The 25,500-nt window shown below is 47.2% G+C and overlaps 1 protein-coding gene across 2 annotated transcripts in view; it reads left to right on the top strand.

The window, feature by feature from the left end:
• Nucleotides 1–25,500, top strand: part of KDM1A (lysine demethylase 1A) — a 206,653-nt gene that overhangs the window by 62,947 nt on the left and 118,206 nt on the right. The window contains exons 3-5 of one of the 2 annotated variants that reach the window (XM_074976101.1): nt 862–921; nt 5,464–5,597; nt 6,159–6,237. In XM_074976101.1, coding sequence (XP_074832202.1) covers nt 862–921; nt 5,464–5,597; nt 6,159–6,237 — 273 coding nt within the window. The remainder of the gene's footprint in view (nt 1–861; nt 922–5,463; nt 5,598–6,158; nt 6,238–25,500) is intronic. The other variant, XM_074976102.1, reaches the window with a different exon arrangement.

Raw genomic sequence — 25,500 nt, 5'->3', positions numbered from 1 at the left:
TAGGCATCACACACTTATCCTGTTCTTAAAATTACTGTTTCCAGTTAGTATTTTTGTTCAGGCAGGAATACTCACCAGGACTTTTATGTAAGGTGAGATAACTTTGAGGGCTCTTTAAATATTTCTGCTGGGTGCTTTGCATTTCCTTACATGCCCAGCTCTGCATATAGTGAAAATTCAAAGTACATAATACTTTGCAGTGTGCCTGCGTGTGTGGATGTCCATATCAGTGCTCTGTGGGTCAACAGTCTGACATGCCCTGCTTTCAGCAGGGGGTTTGGACTTTATGACCTCCGGAAATCTCTTCAACCCTATACTTCTGTGATTTTTTGAGTTGTATTAGTGTTCTAATAGATTGTAGGTTCACTGAGAGCATTGAAGCCAATATTGTTGGCCTGATTCAAGCTTCAAGGAAGGATTTATAAAAGAGAAGGAAGAGGTTCTCTTGGAAATAAGAGCCACTTTTCAGAAAGATTAACTGTACCCCATTTCAGTTAGAGTATTGGATATTCAGGGCAAGATTATTAAATTCTTGCAGCTTCAAATCCTTACTGTCAATGTACCCATCCAATCAATCTTCAAACTGATACTATGATGTGTAATCTTACTATTCTACTCTCAGCTATTAATAAAGCTGATCAGCAATATTTAATCACCTGAAATGCTACATACTGTATGCTTCTACTTTTCCCTCGAGTGATTTTTAAAGGGTTCCAATAACCAAGATAAACTTTAGAAGAAAATGTGTTTAGTTAGTTGGTGAAGTTTAATACTTAAATCGCCAACTGCCAGACCTTTATATCCAAATATGATCTTAATTTATGGAGTAAGGTCCCTGAGTTCTCCTCTTTCCTTCCACAGGGCAAGCAGGAGGACTTCAAGACGACAATTCTGGAGGGTATGGAGACGGCCAAGCATCAGGTGAGGGTGGCGTTTGATGCTTGCCACTTAGTAGCAAGAGCCGCCAATTTGAGGGATTGATGCTTGCAAGTGTGCATGGGTGTGGGGTGTCCAGACCTTAGCAAGAGGTACAGGAGACATTTACTCACCTTTTGAGAAAGGGAGGGATCTCTTCTGATTGCAGTTGAAGGCTGTAGTGACTAAGGAAATGGAGAATAAAATTACAGTGAAATCCCTCAGGCCGATCTCCCATCCCTCCACTCCTCTCCATGCTCAGAGGAGACCAAACATGGCAAAGGGTAGTTTTTGCTTAGCCAGCTTTTACCCATTAGAATAGCAGCATGAGTGCCAGACTTAAGCATGCTAGGCCCTTCTCCAGTACACTTGAAGCCCATAAATTTTTTAAAGGATAGAGCACAGAATGGCTCATGAATTACAGCCAACATTTGATCCCAAGTATTAACATAAGGAATGCGCGTTTAGCTTGTAATCCCCATCAATTTTTTTTTTATTTTTAAGTTCTTTCAGAAGGCTATCAAAATGTACATCTTCATGTGCCATCTGAGAAATGAGGCATGGGGTTATAATCAAAGTAGATATGAGTTCTAAGACCCATTCTGGATCTTGAAGAAGTAAGCCTCTTTGCAGCAAATAAACAATTCAAGGTACCTCTGGGGTTCATCCTCACTATTCTGAATAAAGTAGCTTGCATACGTTTTGGACCTTGGTACAAGCACACAGAGACACCTTATTAAATATTTCAAACTTAGAGGGGACACAGTGCTTTTTCTCTATGGGACATTTTGACTCTGTTTCCAAATCACTATCAAACTTTGTGTGTGCTTTACCCACTTGGTTGGATTATACTAATTCCTAGAAATTGTCAAGAGAGCAGAATGTTTTGTTTTCAGAGTACTTAGAGTGTTTTGTGTGTTAATGGAGTTATAGTAAGAAAAATCCTTTTGGGATATCCTGTGTGAAGGAGTACATCAAAATGCAAGTTGGCATAAATCGTCACAAATGGTTGGTACTATAGCCAGGAAGTAGTAAATCTTTGTGTTTGTAAAGGAGAGAGGAGAATGTGTGGTGGGAGAAATGCCTTAATCATGAAGAGATTGAGAGTTTTCTGTGCAAGATGAACATGTGTGAATCCTCCAGGATAAGACTTTTCCATTCCTTGTTAATTTTTTTTTCATAAAACACGGTTTATGTAAGAGTCGAGACAGAATAGTTTATTTTTTCTGAAGGTGATCTAAATTTACGCTGCTCAGTTGAAAAAAAAAAAAAAATTCACTAGTAGTTTATTTGGTTGTGAGTTCTTTTGGTTGGTGAGCCATGTTAAAATATTTTGCTGGGGTCTGTAGATTTTTATTTTACATCTATTCCCTTCTGAGCTCCAGGTCTTATTTCTTCAGTATTGATCTTATTTCATAAATAAGATGAAAGTAAAGGCTTCTGCTCAGTCTTTAATTATGAAAGGTTATCAAAGGCAACTTGTTTCTGTAATCTGTTAATTTAAAGCCTATAGTCTGATGAGATGTTAGCATGACCTTAGGAAAAAACTTGTTTGCACTATCTCTTTTAAGTACTTTTGTGGAGCTGAAGGTTTTCTTTTTAATGTTCCTTATAGCTGCAGAAACTTTGTTTCTTTAAACCTAGTGAAACAAACTCTGCTGACTGTGCTATATTGAGTGGAAAGGTCTTTCTTTCTAAAGGTTTTATTTGGAATTTTGAATTAATTGTTCGGAGGCCATTGGGAGGGTGTTCTCTGAAGAAAAAGCGTTTGACTGGTCCCTTTGTTTCCAGTAAAAACTTGAAAAGCTGTCTAGAAAGCGTATTTGTCATTTGTTCAGTTTCTCAAACAGCTGTATTTTAAGGGTGTCTACACATGCCTCTTCTTCTGGAAGCGGCATGGTAATGAGCTGTCCCGAAGATGCTAATGAGACATGGATGTAACTTTCCCAAACCTCATTAGTATATGGGCACGTGATTCAAAGTCCGGAAGAAGCTCTTCTGGACTCCAAAAAATACACAGGGTAGACATGTGGCCCACAGGGGTTCTTCCGGAAGGAGAGTTTCCTTCCGGAAGATCCCCACAGGCCATATGTCCTCACTTGTATTTTGGAGTCCAGAAGAGTTTCTTCCAGACTCGGAATCATGTGCCCATATGCTAATGAGGCACAGGAAATTTACATCTGCACCTCATTAGCATGCAGCTTCCAGAAGAAGTGGTACATATAGACACAAGCTAAGACTTTTTTTTTTTCTCACTGCTACTTGAAGGTATGGACACTTGATCTCTGATCGACAGCTCCACTAAAGGTATTGCAGGGGGTGATGGGTATTTTCAGGTTGATTAACTTGATAGTATGTGTAGGTACTTTTTATTGTATACAAGTACATGCAGAGTGAATCTCTCATTTTTAGAGAGATTGAAAATAGCTAAAGTGTTGATGATCCCCCTGGCTAGTGAACACGTATTACCCAATGAATTTATTTTCTACCCTCTGGAAGAGCAGACTTTTCAATAGCCCGGTAGATATTGCTGTCTGAAGATCCTACTTGGTATTCAACCTAGTTTTTCCACTTTTTATCTTCAGTGTATATTACTAAATAATCTCCTGGGTCCACATTCCTCATGGTGTTTAGATCCTGCAAATGATTTCAATTAGTTGTCTTCACTCTTAGGTATCATGCAGTCAAGCTTTTCATGGTTAGCTCTTCTAGTCTTTCCTCATAAATCATTCTCTTTAACCCCTTGATAATTATCTTTAAGCTCCTTCAAATTTCTCTTCCTCATTATGGTATAAAAATGTCCAGAACAGTTTCACCAGACCTGTATAAAGAGGATAGTTTCCTCCCTCACCCAACATCCCCATTCTGTAACATGGTGCCTATGCCCTACAGCCTAAAATTATACAGATGATTTTGTTTCCACAACACCCTGCAAGGTCATATCTAATTTGATGCCTTCTACCATGACTTGAACAATTACAGCATCAGTATTGATTATCTCCATCTTATTTCATTGTCTGTGTTTTGGCAGTTTTCCGTGGATATACTAGCTTGTTTTGTCCCCAGTTTAATTTTATTTTCTGTTTTATATTTCTAACCTTCCGAGGTTACTTGGTATTTTAAAATTGACATCGCTGATATTTCCCTCACAATGAATTTTTGAGCGTGCATTTTTAAAGTGAAGTCCAGATGTGTCCTTTCCTTTTATGCAGAAATATCTGTTTTTATCCATTTTTGGGACCTGTGTATAATTAGTTTTTGTGTTCCTTTGTAACTGAAGGAATACAGTCTAGATGATATTATTAGTCTTGCTGTTTTCAGCAACCTGTGATTCCATTTGTTCCAAGCATGTTAAATGATCAGGTACCTTAATTGGATGTCATCTTAGCATGTAGTGAAACAGTCCTAATTTGGGTCCAGCAGTAGACTTTCAATATTATTTGGGGGGGAAAAATCCTTTCTTTTATTTCACTGAGAAGAATATGGTAGTCTTTTGTATGGATCGGCACTCCACTGCTATGTACAGTGTGTGTATGTTGATTGGGCTAAGTGGTTCTCGACCTGTGGCCCATGGGCTGCTTGTGGACCAAGCTGCAGCCCATTTGTTATGCTGTGGGTCATACAGGCAGCATTGGATGCATCTCACAATGGTAAACAAGTTGAAAACCCCTAGAAGGGTGGGCCTGTGTGGATTTCTCTAGATCGGTGGTTCCCAACCTTTTCAATAGTGTGGACTCCCAAGCACTCCCCTTAACTGTTCGCAGACCCCCATCAAAGCCAATTCTAGCCGCTGTGTACATTCAAATGAAAAAGGAAACCACAACACAGATTTTCAAACAGCAATTAATAACATTACTGTAAGGTATTTAATTTAAAAATTGGTAAGTGATTGTAACTTTGCAGTTTATTTAAAACTTATTTCCTATGATCATTTTTATTTCTTTTATTCTATTTGGCGGACCCCAGGTTGGGAACCACTACTCTAAATTTAGGAAAAGAAGCCAGTGTTTTAGTTGGTTAATCTAGACGAACCTTTGGAAGTTGGGAAGCAAGTGGCAGGAAACTATACATGCTCCTCTTTGTGGGTTATAGCCCTCCTGGCTTTGGAGGGATCTCCTGAAGGTTTGTGGAGCTTTGTGAGCGATCTCAAAATTTTTCCTACTGATAAATAGTTCAGTTTTCTTTTCATGTCTTTTTTATCTCCTTATATATACATGTTGATTATTTTCTAATTTTGTGTTCTTTCGTGGTAGTGCTTGTGCCAATGCTGATTCAGGGGGTGACCTTCTGAGGTCCCTTACAGCCCTAGGATTCTATGCTTCTATGCCGAGTTTTATCTGTAATTCAAAGCACTATCTGAGATAAATCTGGCTTGCAGAAATAGGCAGAATAAGCTGGTGAAAGCATAAGACAAAATCAGTTGACACATCACTGTATGTGAATATTCCATGTGTCTTGACCATGAGGGCAGTGCTTTTTAATAAAATTACTAATGTATCAGTTGCTTTTGGAGTACTTGTTAGATACACTTTTTTTTTTTTTTGGTAGGTGTGGAGGGTGCAGCTTTCCAAAGTAGACTTCCGCATGATCGTATGACCTCTCAAGAAGCTGCTTGTTTTCCAGACATCATCAGTGGCCCACAGCAAACTCAGAAAGTGTTTCTGTACATCAGGAATCGTACAGTAAGTTCTTAAGTATTAGGAACATTGATGGGAACATTTTCTTATCTCTCCAATAATTTGCCCAGAATATCTGGATGGTGGTTGTTTCTTGTTATGGTTGATGGTCTCTATGATAAGTTTCTGAGATAGAACAGCTAATCACAAACAAAATCAATACAGATAGTTATTAGCTAGTTCTGAATTGAAGCATTCTTTTGAGAGCTGTATAGGGAAATTGGCACTGATGTTGGACCTATTTGTTGGACACCATGCACATGTTAAGGTTACAAATAAGTGTCCTGTAAGATTCTCTGTTTTGAGTCTCCATAACTTTTCAACTAATTTCTTTTTGGGTAGGAAGTTTGGCCCTGCCCTGAGTACAGGGGTCTAGATTTGATAGTCTGTTGATGTCCATTCCAGTCCAAAGATTCTGCATTATGTATAGTTTTTGCTTTTTGCCTGTGTGTCAGCAGTGGAAAAGCTTAAATTCTTCTTTGAGTTATTGCAAGTTAACCCTTAAAAGATGTATCTTCAGTGTGTGTCTTTCTGTTTTTGCATACATGCTGTTTTCATTATATACAGTTGCAGCTTTGGCTGGACAATCCAAAGATTCAGCTGACATTTGAGGCAACTCTTCAACAACTAGAAGCACCTTATAACAGTAAGTTGACTTCCTTTTAGTGAAACCTCATTGCTGCTGTTCGTCAGTCTGTGTGAGAGAAAAGCTTTTTTCAGATTAAGACCCAGGTCCCAAGCAATTACTTGTTCTGTTTTTAGAGCCATAGCGCTCAGTGAGCAAAGTGGAGTCCATTGAGTGTTTGAATATAAAATTGGGGAGAGTGTTTGGACATCTATTTAAACCAGTTACGAGAGCACTTCTAAAGTGACCTTCTGAAGAACATTGCCAAGCAAAAGTAACTTCTGTCAAGTTGCAGTCCCTCATAGAGGGAGAGCCTCGTGTGTTATGGTCTTTTCTGTTTTCAGTGGTTTACCAGTTGTGCCAAAGTGAATCTTATACTTGTGTATATATATACACTGCATGAATTTTATTACAAAAGTAAGAAGTAGTCTTCTGTAGTGGGAAGGTGCTTGTGGAACATAATCAGTCATTGGAGGATTTTCAGAGTAAGTATAAGAAATGCCCTGCTTGGATTTCTACTCCTCCTGTTGGGGCCTTTTGTCCAGAATGTTTCATGACGAACATTCTGAATCTTTTAAGATATCTTACTAGCAACTATCAGAGGGGTAGCCGTATTAGTCTGGATCTGTAGCAGCAACGAAGGGTCCTGGGGCACCTTATAGACTAACAGAAAAGTTTAGAGCATGAGCTTTCGTGAGTTAACTCACTTCTTCAGATGCTAGCTAGCAACTTCTTCAGATGCTAGCTAGCAACTGTTTCTAATGCTGCTTCCTCATCCACCATTGACCAGAACAGTTCTCTTCTGTGGCTGTAGTTTGTTGTAATCTGAAAATGGTCTCTTCATTGTGTAGATACAGTTAGCAGCACGATGTAGTTTTCAATTAACTCATGAACATCTCTGTTCCAGAACTGAAAAAAGGAGGTCTTGACTCCAGATGAGTGTAGAGACAAATCTTGTAGTGATGTTTATCTGAGTGCCACTGAGGTAGAAAATTTCTTTCATATGTCCAGGGTTGCCCTACTGGTAGTGGAAGCAGCACACAGCTTTTTGGTTTGCCTGGTTGTTATCAGTCATTAATGTGAAACTACATGTATCATGTGCATCAACTTACTCTTGAGACTGAGCCTGTTAGGAGCTCCCAAGCATCACAGGTATATGTACTCACCCAGATATTTGAACCACTGCCATCTCCATTTGTGGCACCAGGTATCTCAAAATATGGAGCTTCAAAACATGTGCATTTTTAGGTTGGTCAGAAGCCTTACTCAGTAGATGAAGAGGTTGAAGAGCAGCAGGATTCAAAAAATGATTGCCTCTTGAAAGAATTTGGTGGGTGGGAGGAGGTCAGAACAATTTTTGAGTCTTTTTATACTTCTGTGATAATGACACAGTGACAATCATAACATTGTAGGTGAGAGTGGTCATTCTCTTCACCCCAGTTTGTGGAACAAAGATGCACAGAGCAAATTGCTCTTCCCTTTAGAAACCAATAAGAATTCTAGTCTGCATATTATAAAGCTGCTTGGGTTGTATTACAGAGGAAGACAAGTAGCTCCAACATTTGGTTGAGTAGTGTGCATCATTTATAGTCAGTCATTTCTGATGTAGGGATTGTTGTAGTCACACTTCTCTCACCAATCAGGTACAGGGGCATAGCCATCACTTTGGAGACAATATGACATCTTTCCTCCTATTTATTCATCCAGACATAAAGGAAGAATAAGTAGGATGAGCCCGATACATTTTGTCATTGGGCATGAAAAGGATTATAGCAGAAATGTCTTCCAAATTAATTATAGCACAGCTATTCAACAGGCAGCTTCTCTGACATGAATTTGTGGTGCTTTGCCAGCACTGCAGAGTGCCTGATCTTTTAACTGCAACGTAACTAATCAAATGTAGGAAGAGATAATGCAGATGAATGAAGGAAACCTAACAGAGATCTGGGGAGGACATTAATGAAGAAAAGAGAAGCAGAATGGTGCATGGGAACTGGGAGAAAGTTGTACATGTAGGGGTTAGTCTGGAGAGGGCTATCATAACTAGGACTAGAAAGTGAGAGGTTCAGGGGTGGCGGAATTAGTGAGTAGATAGAGTAGGTTGAGGAAATGAAAGCATATAGAGTCAGGTGCTAAGGCAGGCTTGTGTCGAATATTCGGAGGTCATTAACTAGAGATGCAAATTTGGGGGGTAGAAAACATGGCTCAAACCCAGAGAGGAACAGTTTGGTTGCTAGGGTGATGTAAGAAGTTAGATATTTGCTACTTCACTGTTGGAAATACAAGAAAGTGCATAAAGGTTTTCATCAAAAAGCAAGAAGGAAAAACTATGCCTAATGCCTGCATAGCATCCTGCCGCTGAACCATGGAAGGCTAGAAATGACAAAGGGATTCAGGAGCACCAAATCCTTCCAACAGGCAAATCAGTGAATCTGCCAGGCTGGACAAACTTCCAAGGAATTAGAGATGGTATCAGGCTATATTCAAGTATTGCCATATCTAAGGTAGACATTGGCATGGAGAAGCTGTTCTCTGCAGCCATCGCTCATGGAGGCACACATACACATCTCATAGAGCTGGAAGGGAGGTCATCAAGTCCAGTCTCCTGCGTTCACAGCAGGGCCAAGCACAATCCCTGGCAGGGTTTTTGTTTTGTTTTGTTTTTTTTAATCTGTTTGCCCCAGTTCTCTAAATGGCCCTCTCAAGGATTGAGCTCACAACCCTGGATTTAGCATGCTGGTGCTCAAACCACTGAGCTATTGCCAGGTTGCTTTCAAGACCTGCTTGTTCATCTCTTGATGACCCCAGGAAGGCCATGTCTCTTCCTGCAAATTGGTGCTACTTCAGTTTGACAGTTAAGCCTTTTCCACACAAACAGTTGTAGACTTCTCAGAGCCATGGTTATGATCATTTATTCATCAAAGTGACTTAAAGACAATCTGATGAAGTGGGCCTTACCTGGAGAAAGCTGGTTACCTAATTAATAAATTATTTGTTAAGGTGCTATGGGACTGCTTGTTTTTATGAAGCTACAGACTAACACAGCCACCCCTCTGAGACTTGTGACTTAAATATCAGACCTCAAAACAATGCTTAGATCATATACAATGTGTACTAGAATAACTGTCAACTGGTGGAAGCTGTGCTAATCTGTTTGCTAAATTCTAATTTGACTAGCCAATATTCAATACCCAGTCATCCATGGAAATATCTAGTGGTTCCCAGGAAATGTTATCCTGTTTCTATTTGTATCAAGATGATGGATCCTTCTCCCAGGGGGGGCTTGGCCTAGAGTATGGATGTGTCCCACAGGGAAGAGAAGCAGGTTCACTCTTTGTTGTTCAATTGTACATCATGGCAGAAAATGGAACAAAGACTGTGGGCCATGCTTACAGGACAGGAGACTTTATCTTGGGAAGCCATGACTCCACAAGACTTTGGCTTCATGATATATTGTCAGCTGAACATGAACTTCTAGTGCAAAACTGTGGCCAAAAGAGTTAATGCAATTTTTGAATGTGTTAACGCAGGCATATTGGCACTCTCCAAGTTACAAACAAAAATTCACCTTCATTCTTAGGCTGGGATATCTTTAGGATTTATGGAGCCCTACATAGTATTATTAAATTAGTGCTCCTATGCCAAAATGCAGACCAGTTGTGGAGCAAGGGTGGCAATATTTTAGAGAGAATTTTTTTCTAATCTTCAGCAACACATTAATGAAATATTCTCAAATCAAATTTTAAACTAATGTCCTGTCAACTAACACAGTAAATTCAGAAACTGACCTTAGTTACTTGTGGGCTGGCAACATGCCTGTTAAATTGCTTTGTTAACACTTGAATGGCTCTTTCACAGTTTCAATGTTTTGCTGATAGGTCTACCAGGCTTTTCCACTTGTAAGCTAACTAGATCCTCTCCAGAGGAAACAGAGCTACAGAATAGGGTTAGGAAGAGGAGGGTGGGTGGACATTAAGACTCAGAGGTGCCCCAAATTTTCACATGCCCTAAGCAGTTGTGTATTCTGTGTATTGGTAAGGACCACCCCAGACTCAAAGTAACAAGAGGAGGCACAAGTGGTGGCAAGCAGTACAAATGCAGACTGGAGGACTCTGGAGGAGCAGGGTTCAGTCGCACACCCAGTGACTGGAGAGAATCTTTAAAGGGGGAACCACAGCTTTATTCCAGCTGCTGGCTGCACAGCTACACCTGCTCCTTCGGAGTCCTCTGGTCTGCACTTACGATGCTTGCTGCTACTAGGTGAGCAGACGCTGGGTTCAGCACATAGCAGGGGATGAGGGAGCGGGTGTCCTGGGCACAGGAGCTAGTGTACAGCTTGTGAAGGAGAGGGTGTCTGGCTGAAGGGATTCCCAGCAGTCCTGTTCATTCTTTCTCTAAATAAACCTGTCTTTCTTCGAGCATCAGCATTCATTGTGGGCTAAATAGGATTTTGTGTGCTAGCCTGGGAACCTAATTACCACATAAGATGTCTATGGGGAAAATGCATTCCAAGTTCGAAATAACTGACTTACAAATGAACTTTTTTCAAACACAACTTTTTGGTAACCTCTTGCATAAAGTAGGAGCAGGGAGATTATTTTAGCTCTGCATTTGGCATGGATTCGCTAGTGTGATAGACTACTCTGTCCAGTCATGATATCCACAATTCCAGAAAAGTGCTGGTAAATTGGAGAGACTTCTGGGAAGAACCATGAAAATGGTTTTAAGGAATTGAAAAACATGCCTTATAGATAGGACTTAAATCTATAACTATTTACCATAGCAAAGAGAAGGCTAAAAGCTGACTTGATCCAGATTTAAATAGTTGCTTGGTGAGCAAATCTTTGATAATGGATTCTTAGTGGATCAAAGAAAGATATAACTACCTATAATTTGAAGTGAAGTAATGCAAAATCAGATAAGAAATGAAGTCTGTGTGATGTTGTGGTCCCCTCACAGTGGAAAGTTGGTACTAAAAGCTGGCACGAGAGGCTGTTTGAGGAGCAGCCAGTCAAGGCCCAGCAGGACCATACAAAAAGCACTGCAGGGCCAGAGGCATTCAGTTGCTACCTGGAATCCCACATGAGAAGACTGTGTTCTTAGAGGCCTGCAGGCAGGTGGCACCTCGGAGAAGGCAGCTGCTAGCAGGGACTGAGAAGCTAGAGTCTGTCAGGCTTGTAGGACTGGCAGGCTCAAGGCCTTGAGAAGAGGGTGAAGAAAGTGCTGGGGCCATGGGGAAGTAGCCCAGGGAACATCAGCATCTGCAACAGTGGTTACAGAGTTGCAGTGGGAAGCTGCGATCCATAGCATCTGAGTCATGACCCAGAGTAGTGGCTAACCACAGGTTCTTCCTATGTGTCAGTCACCCTATCCCCCAGAAGGTGGAAATACACAAATGGTTACGTGGCTGGAGGCCCATGTCATGAAGAGGATGCTGCAGTACTTGAACAGATGTGAGTTTTCAGACATGGACCATGATAGCAGAGGCTTGACCAGGAGAAGATGCAACAACTGATAGCTAACCCCATCTGCAGCCAGCCGGAGACGCCATGCTGGTGAGGGAAGCCTATGACAGTCTAATTGATAGAAATTAATCATGGGAACAATTTAGAAAGTGTAAGTGGATTCTTCATCACCAGCAAGTCATAAATCAAGACTGGATTATCACAGTGATCATCTCTGATTTTATAATCTATGAATAAACAGAAGTCAAATGGGCCAAGTCTTTGCAGAGCCTTCTGTGGCAAAAAGAGAATGTTCTTGTGACATACTAAGGTACAGTCCAGACTTATGAGTAGTTGTTTCACCTTTGCCCTGTAATCTGGCTTGCCCTTTACAATGCTTTGCTGCTGAAGCTTCCAGCATGTAAGTCACTTGCAGATATGGCTGTGTGCTCTGCAGCCAGCCAGTCACACCTTGACTCTTACCAGGTTGTACCACAGGATGACTCCAACACTCAGTCTGTTCTTAGATTTTCCTCCAGAAATAGATGTCCATTACTGCCCAGCCCCCTCCAAGACCATGCAGATTTATATGGAAAAGGTATTTAGACAATTTGCCTCTCCCAACGGAGTTTCCCAAACATTTCAGTTGAAACAAAGTGGATAAGATAAATCAATAATTTGATTTATTTAAAGAGAAGAAATCTTAAGTAAATACAACTATTGAGGCATAAAAGTCAGAAATGGCTACAAGAAAAAAAAAGATTGTTCCACTGGGTACCAGTTATGTTCTAACTATGCTAAATTTAAAAAAAAACTTTCTCCAATACTATTGCTTTTTTTTCCTAGGAAAAAAGGTGGTGGAACTCGAGACCCAACCTCCAGTCTGCCCCTAGGAGACTTAACCGCCCCCATGCAGGGACCAAACCACCCCCAGTGGCTTAGCCACCCCTGTGCCGGGTCTGAGTAGGGATTGCAGATTTTCAAAATGCTTCTGAGGGACAATGCCCTTCCCCTCCCCAGTCCCCCTCCACCAGAGCCAGATACACCCAGTCCTCTGCTCTAACCCAATTCCCCTTCCCTTCGCCAAAGGCAGGCACTCTCTCAGCCTCTTGCTCTAATGCAATGCCCTCCCTCCCCCAGAACCAGGTACCCCCAGCCCCCTGTTGTAACCAAATCCTCTCTCTCCCTCCCTCCTCCAGAGCCAGGCACCCCCATCTCCCTGCTTTAAACCAATTGCCTCTCCCATTTCCCAGAGCTGCCTCCTTCCCCACCCCCCGAGCTAGGCGGCAACCTCAGCAAAAACTGATTATGGCAATTTACCAAAGCCCTCACCACCTCAGAAGCAGCAGGAGCTGTGCAAGCCAGGGTGTGAGTGAGGCATGCCACCTGGAGCCACACCCCGTGCTGACCAGAGCCAGGAGCCACACCAGTCAGAGCAGTGCACTGTGAGCCGCACTGGCAGGAGCTACGCCAGCTAGAGCAGAGGCCTGTGTGAGCTGCTCTGGAAAAATGGCGACAATGCTGGCAGTGCGGGCCGGATTAAAAAGCTCTACAAGTCAGAAACCCTTGCCCTAACCCCACATCTTCCAGGGCTACAGCCCCAGCCCTGTGGTATGAACTCTGGGGGGAGGGCTAAGGGGGGGCCCTGGCTCTGAAGGAGGTCTGGTGGCAGGGAGGGCCTTGTTCCCACATTGTAGAGGGGGCTCTGTCCCTTGCTCAGTGATATGCAGTGGCTCAGTGAGAGCTTTGCCCTTGCGATGCACAAGACTCTGGCCCCAGCGATTCTTGGGGTGGGGGGCCTCAGACCCACACCATACAGGACTCCAGGCCCACTATAGCCTCCCCGTTCTCACCTCCAGCTCCTGCCCCCACCCAACCGTGTACTTGTGTACCTGAGCAAGGCTGGGACGGGTGGTGGAATCCCTGAGAGGGCAGTAGGCAGAGATGGGAGACATTTTAAAAATAGTGGTGGCGGCAGTGGAGGAGAAAAAGGTATCAGAATGCTGTTCCATGGCATTCTGCCAGAAAAAAGCCTTGCTCAGTGCATATTTTCAGCAGTGTTACTAACCAAACTTCTTAGTTCAGGACTCTTTCTACCAGCTTCATATCTACTTTTCTTTTTGCTTCGGATGCTGTGAATGCAGTGGGCAGAGAAAAGGGTATCTTGGGGTGTTCCCTGGTGGGTGTCTCCAGCTGTTTCAATTTTTTGTCTCCCCTTCCTCCTTGATGATTCTGCTTACTACTAACATTCAGATTAAGCAAAGTCATTAAAGAGCAAGGGGATGTGACCTGGGTGCCTGTGGTAGCTGTCACTGAAAATGCCAATGGCAAGGCAGGCTCCAAAAAGTGGAGGCTGACAGGTAACACTGAGGGTAAAACTCTCCAACCAATCACACACTGTGCTTCTGATTCTCACATTTATCAAAAAGCCTCCTCACTCCGCCCCCGCCAAAAAAAAAAATCACACTGCCCCCATATTGTTTTCCAGTTCTCTGGCTCTCTGTAAGTACCTTGGTCCAGTATAGTGAGAAGTTATTTTATAACTCTGCCCTCTGTGCAAAATGTTGTTCTGACCCTAAAGGGTCACCCATGTTGCCAGGTAAATACTAGGTTGGATGTTTACCCAAAATACCAAGCTGCCAACCAGTTCTTTAGTATCTGTAGCTAAATGTTTTTTTGTTTTTTGTTTGTTTTGTTTTTGCTTTTTTTTATAAAAAAAGAACATGACAGTTGTTAAATGGCAAAGCAGTCACATACATATAGAAACCATCAAAGTCTATATATTTGGTTCTTCAACATATTTGTGAGTTTACTGTATTAAATGTCCTCCTTGAATACATCCACAGCTTGGGTGGGTCATTTGTTCAGAGCTTTGCTTGTAAAACATGACATAAGAACATAAGTTCCTGCAGAGGTTAGAAGAAGGATTGAAGACAAAATAGATATGATCTGGTTGCCTTTTATATTCTTATACCATGACGTTTGCACTTTGTTTCCCAAACGTAAGTTTCACAGTATATGGAAAAGCCTTGGAGTTTTGCCCCTAGGCATGCGCCTTCATGGTTTGCTGTCTGATCTGGTGTAGTGCCTGGTCTTTCAATGATTTTATTGTACAGCTGATGCCCCAAGATGGACCATCAAACATGCTCAGTACTGCCAAAGTCAATTTGTCGGGGGAGTATCTTCCAGATCTAGAGCACAAGTATGAAATACAGGTATATCCTACATGTCTACAACTTACTATACAAAGATGGTATAACCAAGATTATCATACTTGGCAAATCACAATATTCTTCTTCGAGTGGTCCCCGTGGGTGCTCCACCGTAGGTGTCGGGCTCTCCCCGGCACCGCAGATCGGATAATCTCCAGCAGGCTCCGTCGGGTCGCGCATGCGCTGATGCGCGTCGGTCCTTCACGCGCTTACGGTCACGTGCGCGATCCGGTCCCCGCCAGTTCCTTCTCAACCGCCAACGGCTGCAGATGGAATCCACTCCAGCTCCAACGGCTGAGACAGATAAACTCTGTTTTACTTATTGATAATAGTTATAGTTAATTGTTGTTTAGTTGTTATAGTAAGTTAGTTTTACTGTGTACATAGTTTTTAAAGGAAAAGGGAGCGAGAAAAAGGACCGAGGCGGCCACCTTCGGGCAGGCCTGCTATCTGAAAGCCTTCAACGTTGTTTATTTAACTGTTAACGATTATCGGTTGCCGCTTTGATTGACTGCTAAGTGCCATGTTAGCACTTAAGAACCTTAAAGACTTAAAGCTAAACAATTTCCTCACCGGGTTTTAAAAAGTGTGAATCGTGCCGGGAGGCCATGCCTGCCTCAGACGGGCACAGTAAATGTATTCGGTGCCTCGGGGAAGCCCATGTCCCCCAAAAGTGCCCTCATTGCTCTAAGCTAACAACTAGAGCTCGAAAGGACAGAGAGATGAGACTCAAAATGTTCCTTTTTGACAAGGCCCTTCAGCCTGCGACATTGGAAAAGCCCCATAAGGAGGGCTCTTCAGGTTTGCACAAGAGGAAGGTGGCTTCTCTGACCTCCTCTGTGCAGAAGAAGAAAAAGACTTCACCAACTCGATCCCTGCCAGTTACCTCTATGAGCGGGACGAGTGGAACATGAGGCCCAGACCCGCTGGCCTCTTTTTTGCTGGGAAGGCTGCGGTGCATGTGTCCGTGCGGGGGCCTCCGGCTCTTAAGGAGGTGGCACCGAGGGCTGGGCTGGCACCGGAAAGGTCGGCACCAGCTGCTGCGGCACCGAGCCTTATGGCTCCGACGGCACCGGAGCAACAGCACCCGGCATGGAGCCCAACGGTGCCTGATGAGACTTCCCCAGCGGCACCGAGCGCGGCACTGGGGGCAATGGAACCCAGCACGGCACCGATCAGAACACCTGCGGCGCCCGAGGGGGGGAAAGCAAAAGCAAAGACCCGGCACCGCAGCCCCTCCCCTGAGGTCATTGCGCTGCCATTATCACCTCGCTGTCCCCCAGAGATTCAGCAGGCAGCAACTCCATCAGCCTGCCACAGGCTTCCATCCCCATTTCTTCAACTGCCATCTCCTGGACTTGGACATTTTTCACCAACTTCAAGCAGGGATCCCTATGAATACTATCGCAGGGGATCCCTGCCTATGTCAGTGTCATCTCGACGGTCACGCCATTCTTCACATCACCTCTACACTTTCAGGTCGTGGTCCAGGTCCCCATCACCGGGCCCTTGCCCTTGTTGCTATGGCTGTCATTACTATAGGGGACATCAACACAGGAGCTCCGGGTCTCGGCGTAGATCCCCGTCAATGCCTCGTCAACATCACAGCACACAGCCTCAACCTGGGGGAACACCACAAGTTTCCCAGTCAGAGACTGGTTCAAAGGATCTGGAACCCCACCTGGAAACCTTTAAAAGTGCAACCATGTGAACAGAGTCAGGAACCCGAGGACTTGGAGAAGATGTATCATAGCAATGCGTCCTCGTCCTCCCCAGACGAAGCTGTTGTTCCTGAAGATATCTCTCCCACAGATGACCTAAAGCAATTTCAAGAGCTGTTCAAAAGGGTGGCTCAATCACAAGACATTCAAGTGGCGGAGGTGCAGGAGAAACACCATAAGCTCCTCAAAAACCTCAGACCTCCAGCTTCATCTAAGATAGCCATACCACTGGATGATGCAATTGTGGAGTCGGCCACTAACATATGGCAGACTCCATCCCTCCTACTAACAAGAGGGCGGATAAGAAGTACTTCTTCTTCGAGTGTCCCCGTGGGTGCTCCACATTAGGTGTCGGGCTCGCCCGGCGCCGCAGATCGGATCTTCCAAGCAGTTTCTGCCGGACCGCGCATGCGCCGGTGCGCGCCGCTCCCCCGCGCGCTCCCGGCCATGTGCGCGATCCGGTCCCCGCCAGTTCCTCTTAACCGCCGTCGGCTGCAGACGGAATCCAACTAGGCTAAGGCCAAGTAGTGTATTCAATGGCTTTATCTGTTTTTTCTTAAAGTTTTTTCAGGCACTTAGGCTACTATAAGCTAGCCGTTTGTTATTTTGTAAAAAAAAAAAAAAAAACAACAACGAACAAGCTAGGAGAGGGACAGCTCAGCCAGTCCCAGTAACAAGCGCCGGAGGCCAGGAGCTAGGGCTATCAGCCCTCCGGCTAAGGCAGACCATCGGACGGGGAAAACGGCACAAAGAAGGTGCTAAGTACCCACTTAAAAACACAAAGACTCACCAACAATGTCCTCTTCAGGCTTTAAAAAAAAAAAAAAAAAAAAATGCTGCTTCTTGACAAGGCCCTCCAGCCAGAAGTGCCGGAGCGGCCGCAGCAGGAGGGACCCTCCGGGGCCCTTAAAAGGAAAGCTGCCTCCCTCACCCCATCAGCGCAGAAACGGAGGAAAGTATCTCCAGCCCGATCCCTGCCGGCAGCAACAGCGAGCGGGACGGGAGGAGCAAGCAGCCCCCAGCCGCAGCAACAGCTGATCGGCGGCGGCACGGAGAGCCACGTGGAAGCGGCTCAGCCTCCAATACTCAGCCAGCCGCCCCGCACCGCAGGCAGGGCGGCGGCTAAGCAAACGCCGGTACTGGCGGCACCGCAGGCAGCGGCACCGACCCCCGGGGAACCGGCGGTGCAGAGCGCGCAGGCACGCAGCCTGCCGGCACCGGAGGACACCGCACATGCGGCATCGCCCGCGAGCGTGCCGAGCTCGGTGCAGACGGGGCCGGAATCCCCTGTATGCTCCCCAGCCCGATCCCTGCCGGCAGCAACAGCGAGCGGGACGGGAGGAGCGAGCAGCCCCCAGCCGCAGCAACAGCTGATCGGCGGCGGCACGGAGAGCCACGTGGAAGCAGCTCAGCCTCCGATAATCAGCCAGCCGCCCCGCACCGCAGGCAGGGCGGCGGCTAAACAAGCGCTGGTACCAGCGGCGCCGCAGGCAGCGGCACCGACCCCTGGGGAACCGGCGGTGCAGAGCGTGCAGGCACGTAGCCTGCCGGCACTGGAGGACACCGCACGTGCGGCACCGCCCTTGAGCGTGCCGAGCTCGGTGCGGACGCCGGAATGCCCTGTATGCCCCCCAGCCCGATCCCTGCCGGCAGCAACAACGAGCGGGACGGGAGGAGCGAGCAGCCCCCAGCCGCAGCAACAGCTGATCGGCGGCGGCACGGAGAGCCACGTGCAAGCGGCTCACCCTTCGATAATCAGCCAGCCGCCCCGCACCGCAGGCAGGGCGGCGGCTAAACAAGCGCCGGTACCACCTACCCCCGGAAAACCGGCGGTGCAGAGCGTGCAGGCACGCAGCCTGCCGGCACCGAAGGACACCGCACATGCGGCACCGACTTCGAGTGTGCCGAGCTCGGTGCGGACGTGGCCGGGATCCCCTGTATGTCAGGGGCGGAGTTACCTCCTCAAGGGAGGGGGAAGACTGCACACAAGAGGAGGCATTGCAGCCCCTCTCCGCACAGGGCTGTGTAGTTGCTTTCTCACAGCCCTCCGCTATGTTGCAGACTCCAACTAGAAGGCAGGGGTCCCCCCCCTCCTTGGCCTACCCAGAGCCCCCTTCTCCATTTCTGCAACCAGCCTCACCCTGGCTGGGACCACCTCCACCCTTCCTGGGATTTGAACCGCTGGACTATTAGGCAAAGTCGCTCTCTCCAGGGTCTCGACGGTCTCCCTCCCCCAGACGCAAAGGGTATGCACCAAGGGAGTGGTCTAGGTCACCTTCCCAAGACCAGTGCTTATACTGCCGTGGTCGCCCCTACCACGCAGGGCATAGACACCATCGGCAATCTACTAGGGAAAGATCCCTACGAACGATCTCGTACCCCCAAGGGCAATTGTGACCGGGGACAGAGACTTAAGCATCTCAGGGGGGACTGGTTATGGAACCCCGAGATTTTTCCTCGCACACCTCTAGTGAGAGGGTGTACCATCATCAGCAGGAACCGGAAGGGTCCAGAAAGACGTACCCCAGCGGTTCCTCGCTTTCCTCCCCGGATGAGGCTACGGCCCCGGGGGGCGTCCATCCTACGGACGATCTCAAACAGTTCCAAGAGCTGTTTTACGAGGGTGGCCTTCACGCAAGGCTTCCAGACAGCAAAGGTGCAAGAGCAACACCATAAGCTCCTCAAAAATCTGAGACCTCCGGCCTCCTCCAAAATAGCAATACCGCTGATGACGCAATCTTGGAGCCTGCCACTATGATATGGCAGACTCCCGCGACTATTCCGCCTGTCCACAAAAGAGCGAAAAAAAAAAAAAAAAAAAAAAATACTTCGTGCCCACGAAGGGCATGGAGTTCCTGTTCAGCCACCCACAACCAAATTCTTTGGTGGCGGAGTCGTCGCAACGTGGGGGAATAAACAAACATGCCAAAAAGCTAGAGCTGTTGGGCAGAAAGGTCTACTCCTCCTCCACGCTACTGTTGCCAATGGCAAATTACGCAGCGCATCTAGCGAACCATAATTTCAACAACCACATTAGGTTGACCTCCCTCATGGACTCGCTTCCAGAGGGCACGAAACCAGTGCTCAAGGCCATCATCCGACCATTTTATAACCAGTGGCAAAGGATCACCACAGACACATGGGTGCTGGAGATCATAGCCACGGGGTACGCCATCCCCTCCCAGTTGCTCCCACCGCCATGACCTCCACCCGGGGCCCCACCTCCAGGAGACCTCCCATGTAGCGAGGCTCAAGCAGGAGGTAGACCATCTCATGCTCGTAGGGGCAGTGGAAAGAGTGCCGGAGCAACTGCAAGGGAGAGGGTTCTACTCGAGGTACTTCCTCACGGGGAGGTCCATCTTAGATTTTCGAGGCCTCACCGGTACCTGCGCAAGCAACGTTTTCGGATGATCACAAACGCCTCCATCCTTACGGCACTAGACGATGGAGATTGGTTCGCAGCCCTCGACTTACAAGGTCCTACCGTTTGGGCTCTCCTCAGCCCCCAGAGTCTTCACCAAGACCTTGGCAGTGGTGTCAGCCTACCTGCACAGACAGGGGGTATTTATATTCCAGTATCTGAATGACTGCCTACTCAAAGGGGCCTCAAAGGAGGAGGTACTACGCATAATATGTGTCACAGCAGGCACGTTCTCTTCGCTCGGCCTGCTTATCAATCTGACAAAATCAAAGACAGACCCCACACAGGACATAGAGTTCGTAGGGGCACGCATAAATTCTATTACAGCGAGGGCGTATCTACCAGAGACTCGCTTTCGGGCCATCGGCTCCCTCGCGCAAGGCTTCACCTTCAGCCCTATGGTGCCGGTTCTGACGTGCTTACAGCCGCTGGGCCACATGGCAGCAGCAACGTTTCGTACAACAGAACGCCAGGTTACACATGCGCAGCATGCAGCATTGGCTGGCGAGCGTATACAAACCGGCAGCACACACTGTTCACAGGATGGCGTCGCCCACAACGGAGGTGCGCAAATCCCTGCAATGGTGGGTAAACCCAGAGAACCTGCTAACAAGGGTACCCTTCCACCAACCACACGTATTGGTTTTTCTTACTACAGATGCCCCCCTCATAGGGTGGGGAGCACACATGGGCGAAGAGGTGACGCAAGGGCTGTGGTCCTCTATGGAGCAGTCACTGCACACAAATATACTGGAGCTCAAAGCAGTGTTCAACGCCTGCAGACACTTTCGAGACCAACTGAAAGGCAAGGTAGTCGGGATCAGTACAGACAATACCTCCACCATGTTTTATATAAATCGGCAAGGAGGAGCTCGGTCCCGTGCCTTATGTGTAGAAGCAGTCCGGTTGTGGAACTGCTGCATCGCCAACAATGTAACCTTGAAAGCCTCGTACTTACCAGGCGCTCGCAATGTGAAGGCAGACCAGCTGAGCAGGCGTTTCGCACTCACGCACGAGTGGCAGATCCGTCCCGATCTGCTGCAACCGATTTTTCCACGCATGGGGTTTTTCCCCAGATAGACCCTGTTTGCTACTCAGCACAACAAGAAGTGCCCACAATTCTGCTCCAGGGCAGGACTGGGACGGGGGTCCCTGAGGGATGCCTTCGCGATCTCATGGAGGGGCCCCCTGCTTTACGCTTTCCCTCCCACAGTGCTCATCCACAAAGTGTTGCAGAAAGCCAGGAGGGAAGGAACCTGAATGATCCCGATAGTCCCAACGTGGGATCGACAGCAATGGTTCCCCCTATTCCTGCGCATGTCGGACCGGCCACTGAGGTCCCCTCCGGTGGCGCGGGATCTGCTCACGCAAGCCCAGGGGTCCATAGTGCATCCGCACCCCCAAAGCCTGCGACTACAAACGTGGTTAATCCATGGCTTAGCTCCCTAGAGAGCACATGTACGGAGGAAGTGCAGCAAGTCCTAGAAAGTAGCAGGAGGACTTCCACCAGGAAGACCTTCAAGCAGAAATGGACTCGCTTTACGGCATGGTGTTCTACCAAACAGCTAGCCCCCTTTCGGTGCCTATGGCTGTGATATTAGAGTATTTACTGGACCTCAAGAGAGGAGGACTCTCGCTATCCTCGTTTCAGGTCCACCTGGCCGCCATTTTGGTGTTCAGACACGAAGAGGAAGGGCACACGGTGTTCGCCCATCCCATGGTTACCAGGTTCTTCAAAGGGCTGGTAAGCCTATACCCCCCTCAGAAACCGCTTCCACCTCTGTGGAACTCGGACCTGGTGCTTAATGCGAAAAGGGGACCACCGTTTGAGCCTTTGGCCACGGTTTCCCTCCGCCTCCTTATGATGAAGACGACCTTTCTTCTCGCAATCACGTCAGCTCGCAGGGTGAGCGAGCTTGAGGCAGTTATTTCAACGCCGCCCTGCGCTGTTTTTCCAAGGAGGCGGTAACCATACGGCTGCATCCAGCCTTTGTTCCTAAAGTTTCTTTCTGAGTTTCATACTAACGAACCTATTGTTTACCCTTGTTTATCCAAAGCCTCATAACTCTAACAAAGAGGTGCGCCTACACCTCCTGGACGTGAGCAGGCGCTAGCTTTCTATATGGACAGGACCAAGTCCTTCCGGAGAACGGATAGGCTCCTAGTCTCTATCGCTCCCAAATCAAAAGGAGAATGTCTCTCTTCGCAGAGAATCTCTAAGCACATCGTATCTTGCATAAAAATGTGCTACAAACTCAAAAAGACTCCTTTACTGGCCACGCCCAGGGCTCATTCCACTAGGGCGGTGGCAGCATCAACAGTCTTTTTTCAAGGGCGTTGCGCTAAAAGACATTTGCAGAGTGGCGACCTGGTCATCCTGTGACACCTTCGCCAAACATTACGCCCTTCACAGGGTATTCCAAGAGGATACCCGTCTCTTGGCAGCGGTCCTCTCGGGGACAAGCTGCACATAATCCGATTACCCACCTCCTATCTTGGGTTACTGCTGGGTAGTCACCTAATGTGGAGCACCCACGGGGACACTCGAAGAAGAAAGAAAGGTTACTCACCGTAGTAACGGTGGTTCTTCGAGATGTGTCCCCGTGGGTGCTCCACTACCCGCCCATCCTCCCCGCTCCGGATCTCTGTTTAGTGTTTTGCAGGAGCATCCGAGGCGGTTGGTCAAGGAACTGGCGGGGACCGGATCGCGCACATGGCCGGGAGCGCGCGGGGGAGCGGCGCGCACCGGCGCATGCGCGGTCCGGCAGAAACTGCTTGGAAGATCCGATCTGCGGCGCCGGGCGAGCCCGACACCTAATGTGGAGCACCCACGGGGACACATCTCGAAGAACCACCGTTACTACGGTGAGTAACCTTTCTTTTGTCCCTGCCAAGGGCATGGAATTTCTGTTCAGTCACCCGCAGCCTAATTCACTAGTGGTTGAATCCTTGCAACACAGAGCCAAAACGTCCCAGTATAAATCCGGGGGATCAGACAAGGATATAAAGAAATTAGACCTCCTCAGCAGAAAGGTTTATTCATCATCTACCTTACTGCTACGGATGGTGAATTACGCCGCTCGTTTGTCGAACCACAATTTCGACAACTATTCTAAACTTACCTCCCTCATGGACTTCCTCCCAGAGGATAAAAAGCAGGTCCTCAAAGCAATTGTCCAAGAAGGCTACGCAGCTTCACGAGCAGGAGTCCAGATTGCCTTGGACGTAGCGGACACAGCGGCTCGTTCTGCAGCCATTGCGGTGGTAATGCACAGGGAATCGTGGCTCCAGACATCCGGCATTCCCAAGGATCTGCAAGTAAAAATCACAGATCTTCCTTTTGACAGGCAGAAATTATTTGCGGAATCAACTGACTCAGTTCTACTCTCTAGTAAGGGCTCGAGAGCTACACTTAGGACCCTGGGTATGTATACCCCACCACCATACAGGAGAAAGAAGTTCTACTCTCAGCAACAGCATTATAGTTATCAACTACAGCGCACTCATTTTCAACGGGGGTATGATCAGGGGCGCCAACAACAGTCACAACAGTAGAAGGCTCCTAGACATCAGCCACAGCAGGGCCACGTCACCTCCGGACAAAACATAAGACAGCAGGTTTGATGGGTATGTCGGGGACTGCATCTCCCAGTGCTAATCTCAACATATGTTTCACCATCGACTCAAGCCATTCTACTCTCAATGGCAAAGCATCACCACAGACAAATGGGTATTGGAGATTATAGCCACAGGGTACACAATCCCTTTTCAATCGTTGCCACCACCGAATCCTCCCACCAGGCCCCTTCTCAGGGATCCCTCTCACCACATAACAGTAAAACAGGAGGTGGACCACCTCTTGTTCATAGGGGCGGTGGAGAGAGTTCTGGAACAATTCCAAGGCAAAGATTTCTACTCCTGGTACTTCCTGACAGAGAAGAAGACAGGAGGTTGGAGGCCCATCCTGGATTTATGGGTCCTCAACTGGTATCTGCGCAAACAACGCTTCAAAATGACTACAATGGCTTCCATAATCATAGCACTGGACAATGGAGACTGGTTTGCAGCCCTCAACTTACAGGATGCGTATTTCCATATCACAATTCATCCGGCGCACGGACGTTTCCTCCGGTTCACAGTAGGCAAAGAACATTTCCAGTACAGAGTCCTTCCATTCGGTCTCTCTTTGGCACCTAGAGTTTTCACCAAAACCCTGGTGGTCATGTCAGCGTACCTACACAGACAGGGCATCTTCATTTTTCCGTACTTGGACGACTGCCTGCCGAAACTAACTGCCAAAGCAGAGGTCTTACAGATGATACGCATCACCACAAGCACATTTACCTCACTGGGCCTCATCACCAACCTCTCAAAGTCAAAAACCAAGCCCACACAAAATATAAAATTTATAGGAGCCCAAATAGACTCTTTAACATCAAGGGTATACTTGCCCGATGCCCGTTCTCGCGCCATCGAATCTGTGGTACAAGTAATAACGTACAGCCCCACTGTTCCAATCCTAACATGTCTACAGTTGCTGGGGCACATGGCGACCACCATGTTTGTGGTTCAAGACGCCAGACTACACATGCGAGGCTTGGAGCATGGGTTGGCGACCGTGTACAAACCATCATCCCATACTGTTCACAGGATGGTATCACCCACAACGGAGGTGCGAAGGTCCTGGCATAGTGAGCAAGCCCCAAGAACCTACTAGTAGGAGTACCTTTCTGCCAACCGCAAATTACTGTTTTTCTCACAACAGATGCATCCCATATGGGATGGGGGGCGCACATGGACAACAAAGCCACTCAAGGTTTATGGTCCCCCATGGAGAAGACACTGCATATAAACATACTAGAGCTCAGAGCAGTGTTCAATGCGTGCAGACATTTTCGGAATTACCTGCACGGGAAAGTAGTCGGGATAAATACCGACAACACCTCCGCCATGTTTTATATAAACCAACAAGGAGGGGCCAGATCTCGTGCACTCTGTGCGGAGGCTGTCCGGTTGTGGAACTGATGCATTGCCAACAACATAACCCTAAGAGCTTCATACTTGCCCGGTGTCCACAACGTAAAGGCGGACCAACTCAGCAGACACTTTGCGCCTACGCACGAGTGGCAGATCCGTTCTGACCTGCTCCACTGAGTGTTTCACAAATGGGGGTTTCCCCAAATCGATTTGTTCGCCACTCACAACAACAAGAAATGTCTCCAGTACCGCTCCAGAGCGGGCATAGGACAGGGATCCTTGGGGGACGCCTCCATGATCCCATGGAAGGGCCCTCTAATCTATGCATTCCCTCCCACAACACTCATACACAAGGTTTTGGAGAAAGCCAAAAGGGAGAGAGCACGCATGATACTCATAGTTCCAACCTGGGATCTACGACAGTGTTCCCACTGCTTCTATGCATGGCATGTCACCGGCCATTTCCCCTACCAGCCGTACCGGACCTTCTCACACAGGCTCGAGGGTCA

The sequence above is a fragment of the Carettochelys insculpta genome, chromosome 24 (assembly GCF_033958435.1).
Source record: "Carettochelys insculpta isolate YL-2023 chromosome 24, ASM3395843v1, whole genome shotgun sequence".
Taxonomy (NCBI): Eukaryota; Metazoa; Chordata; order Testudines; family Carettochelyidae; genus Carettochelys; species Carettochelys insculpta.
The sequence above is the reverse complement of the archived record's forward strand: the minus strand, read 5'-3'. Positions and strand labels throughout refer to the sequence as shown.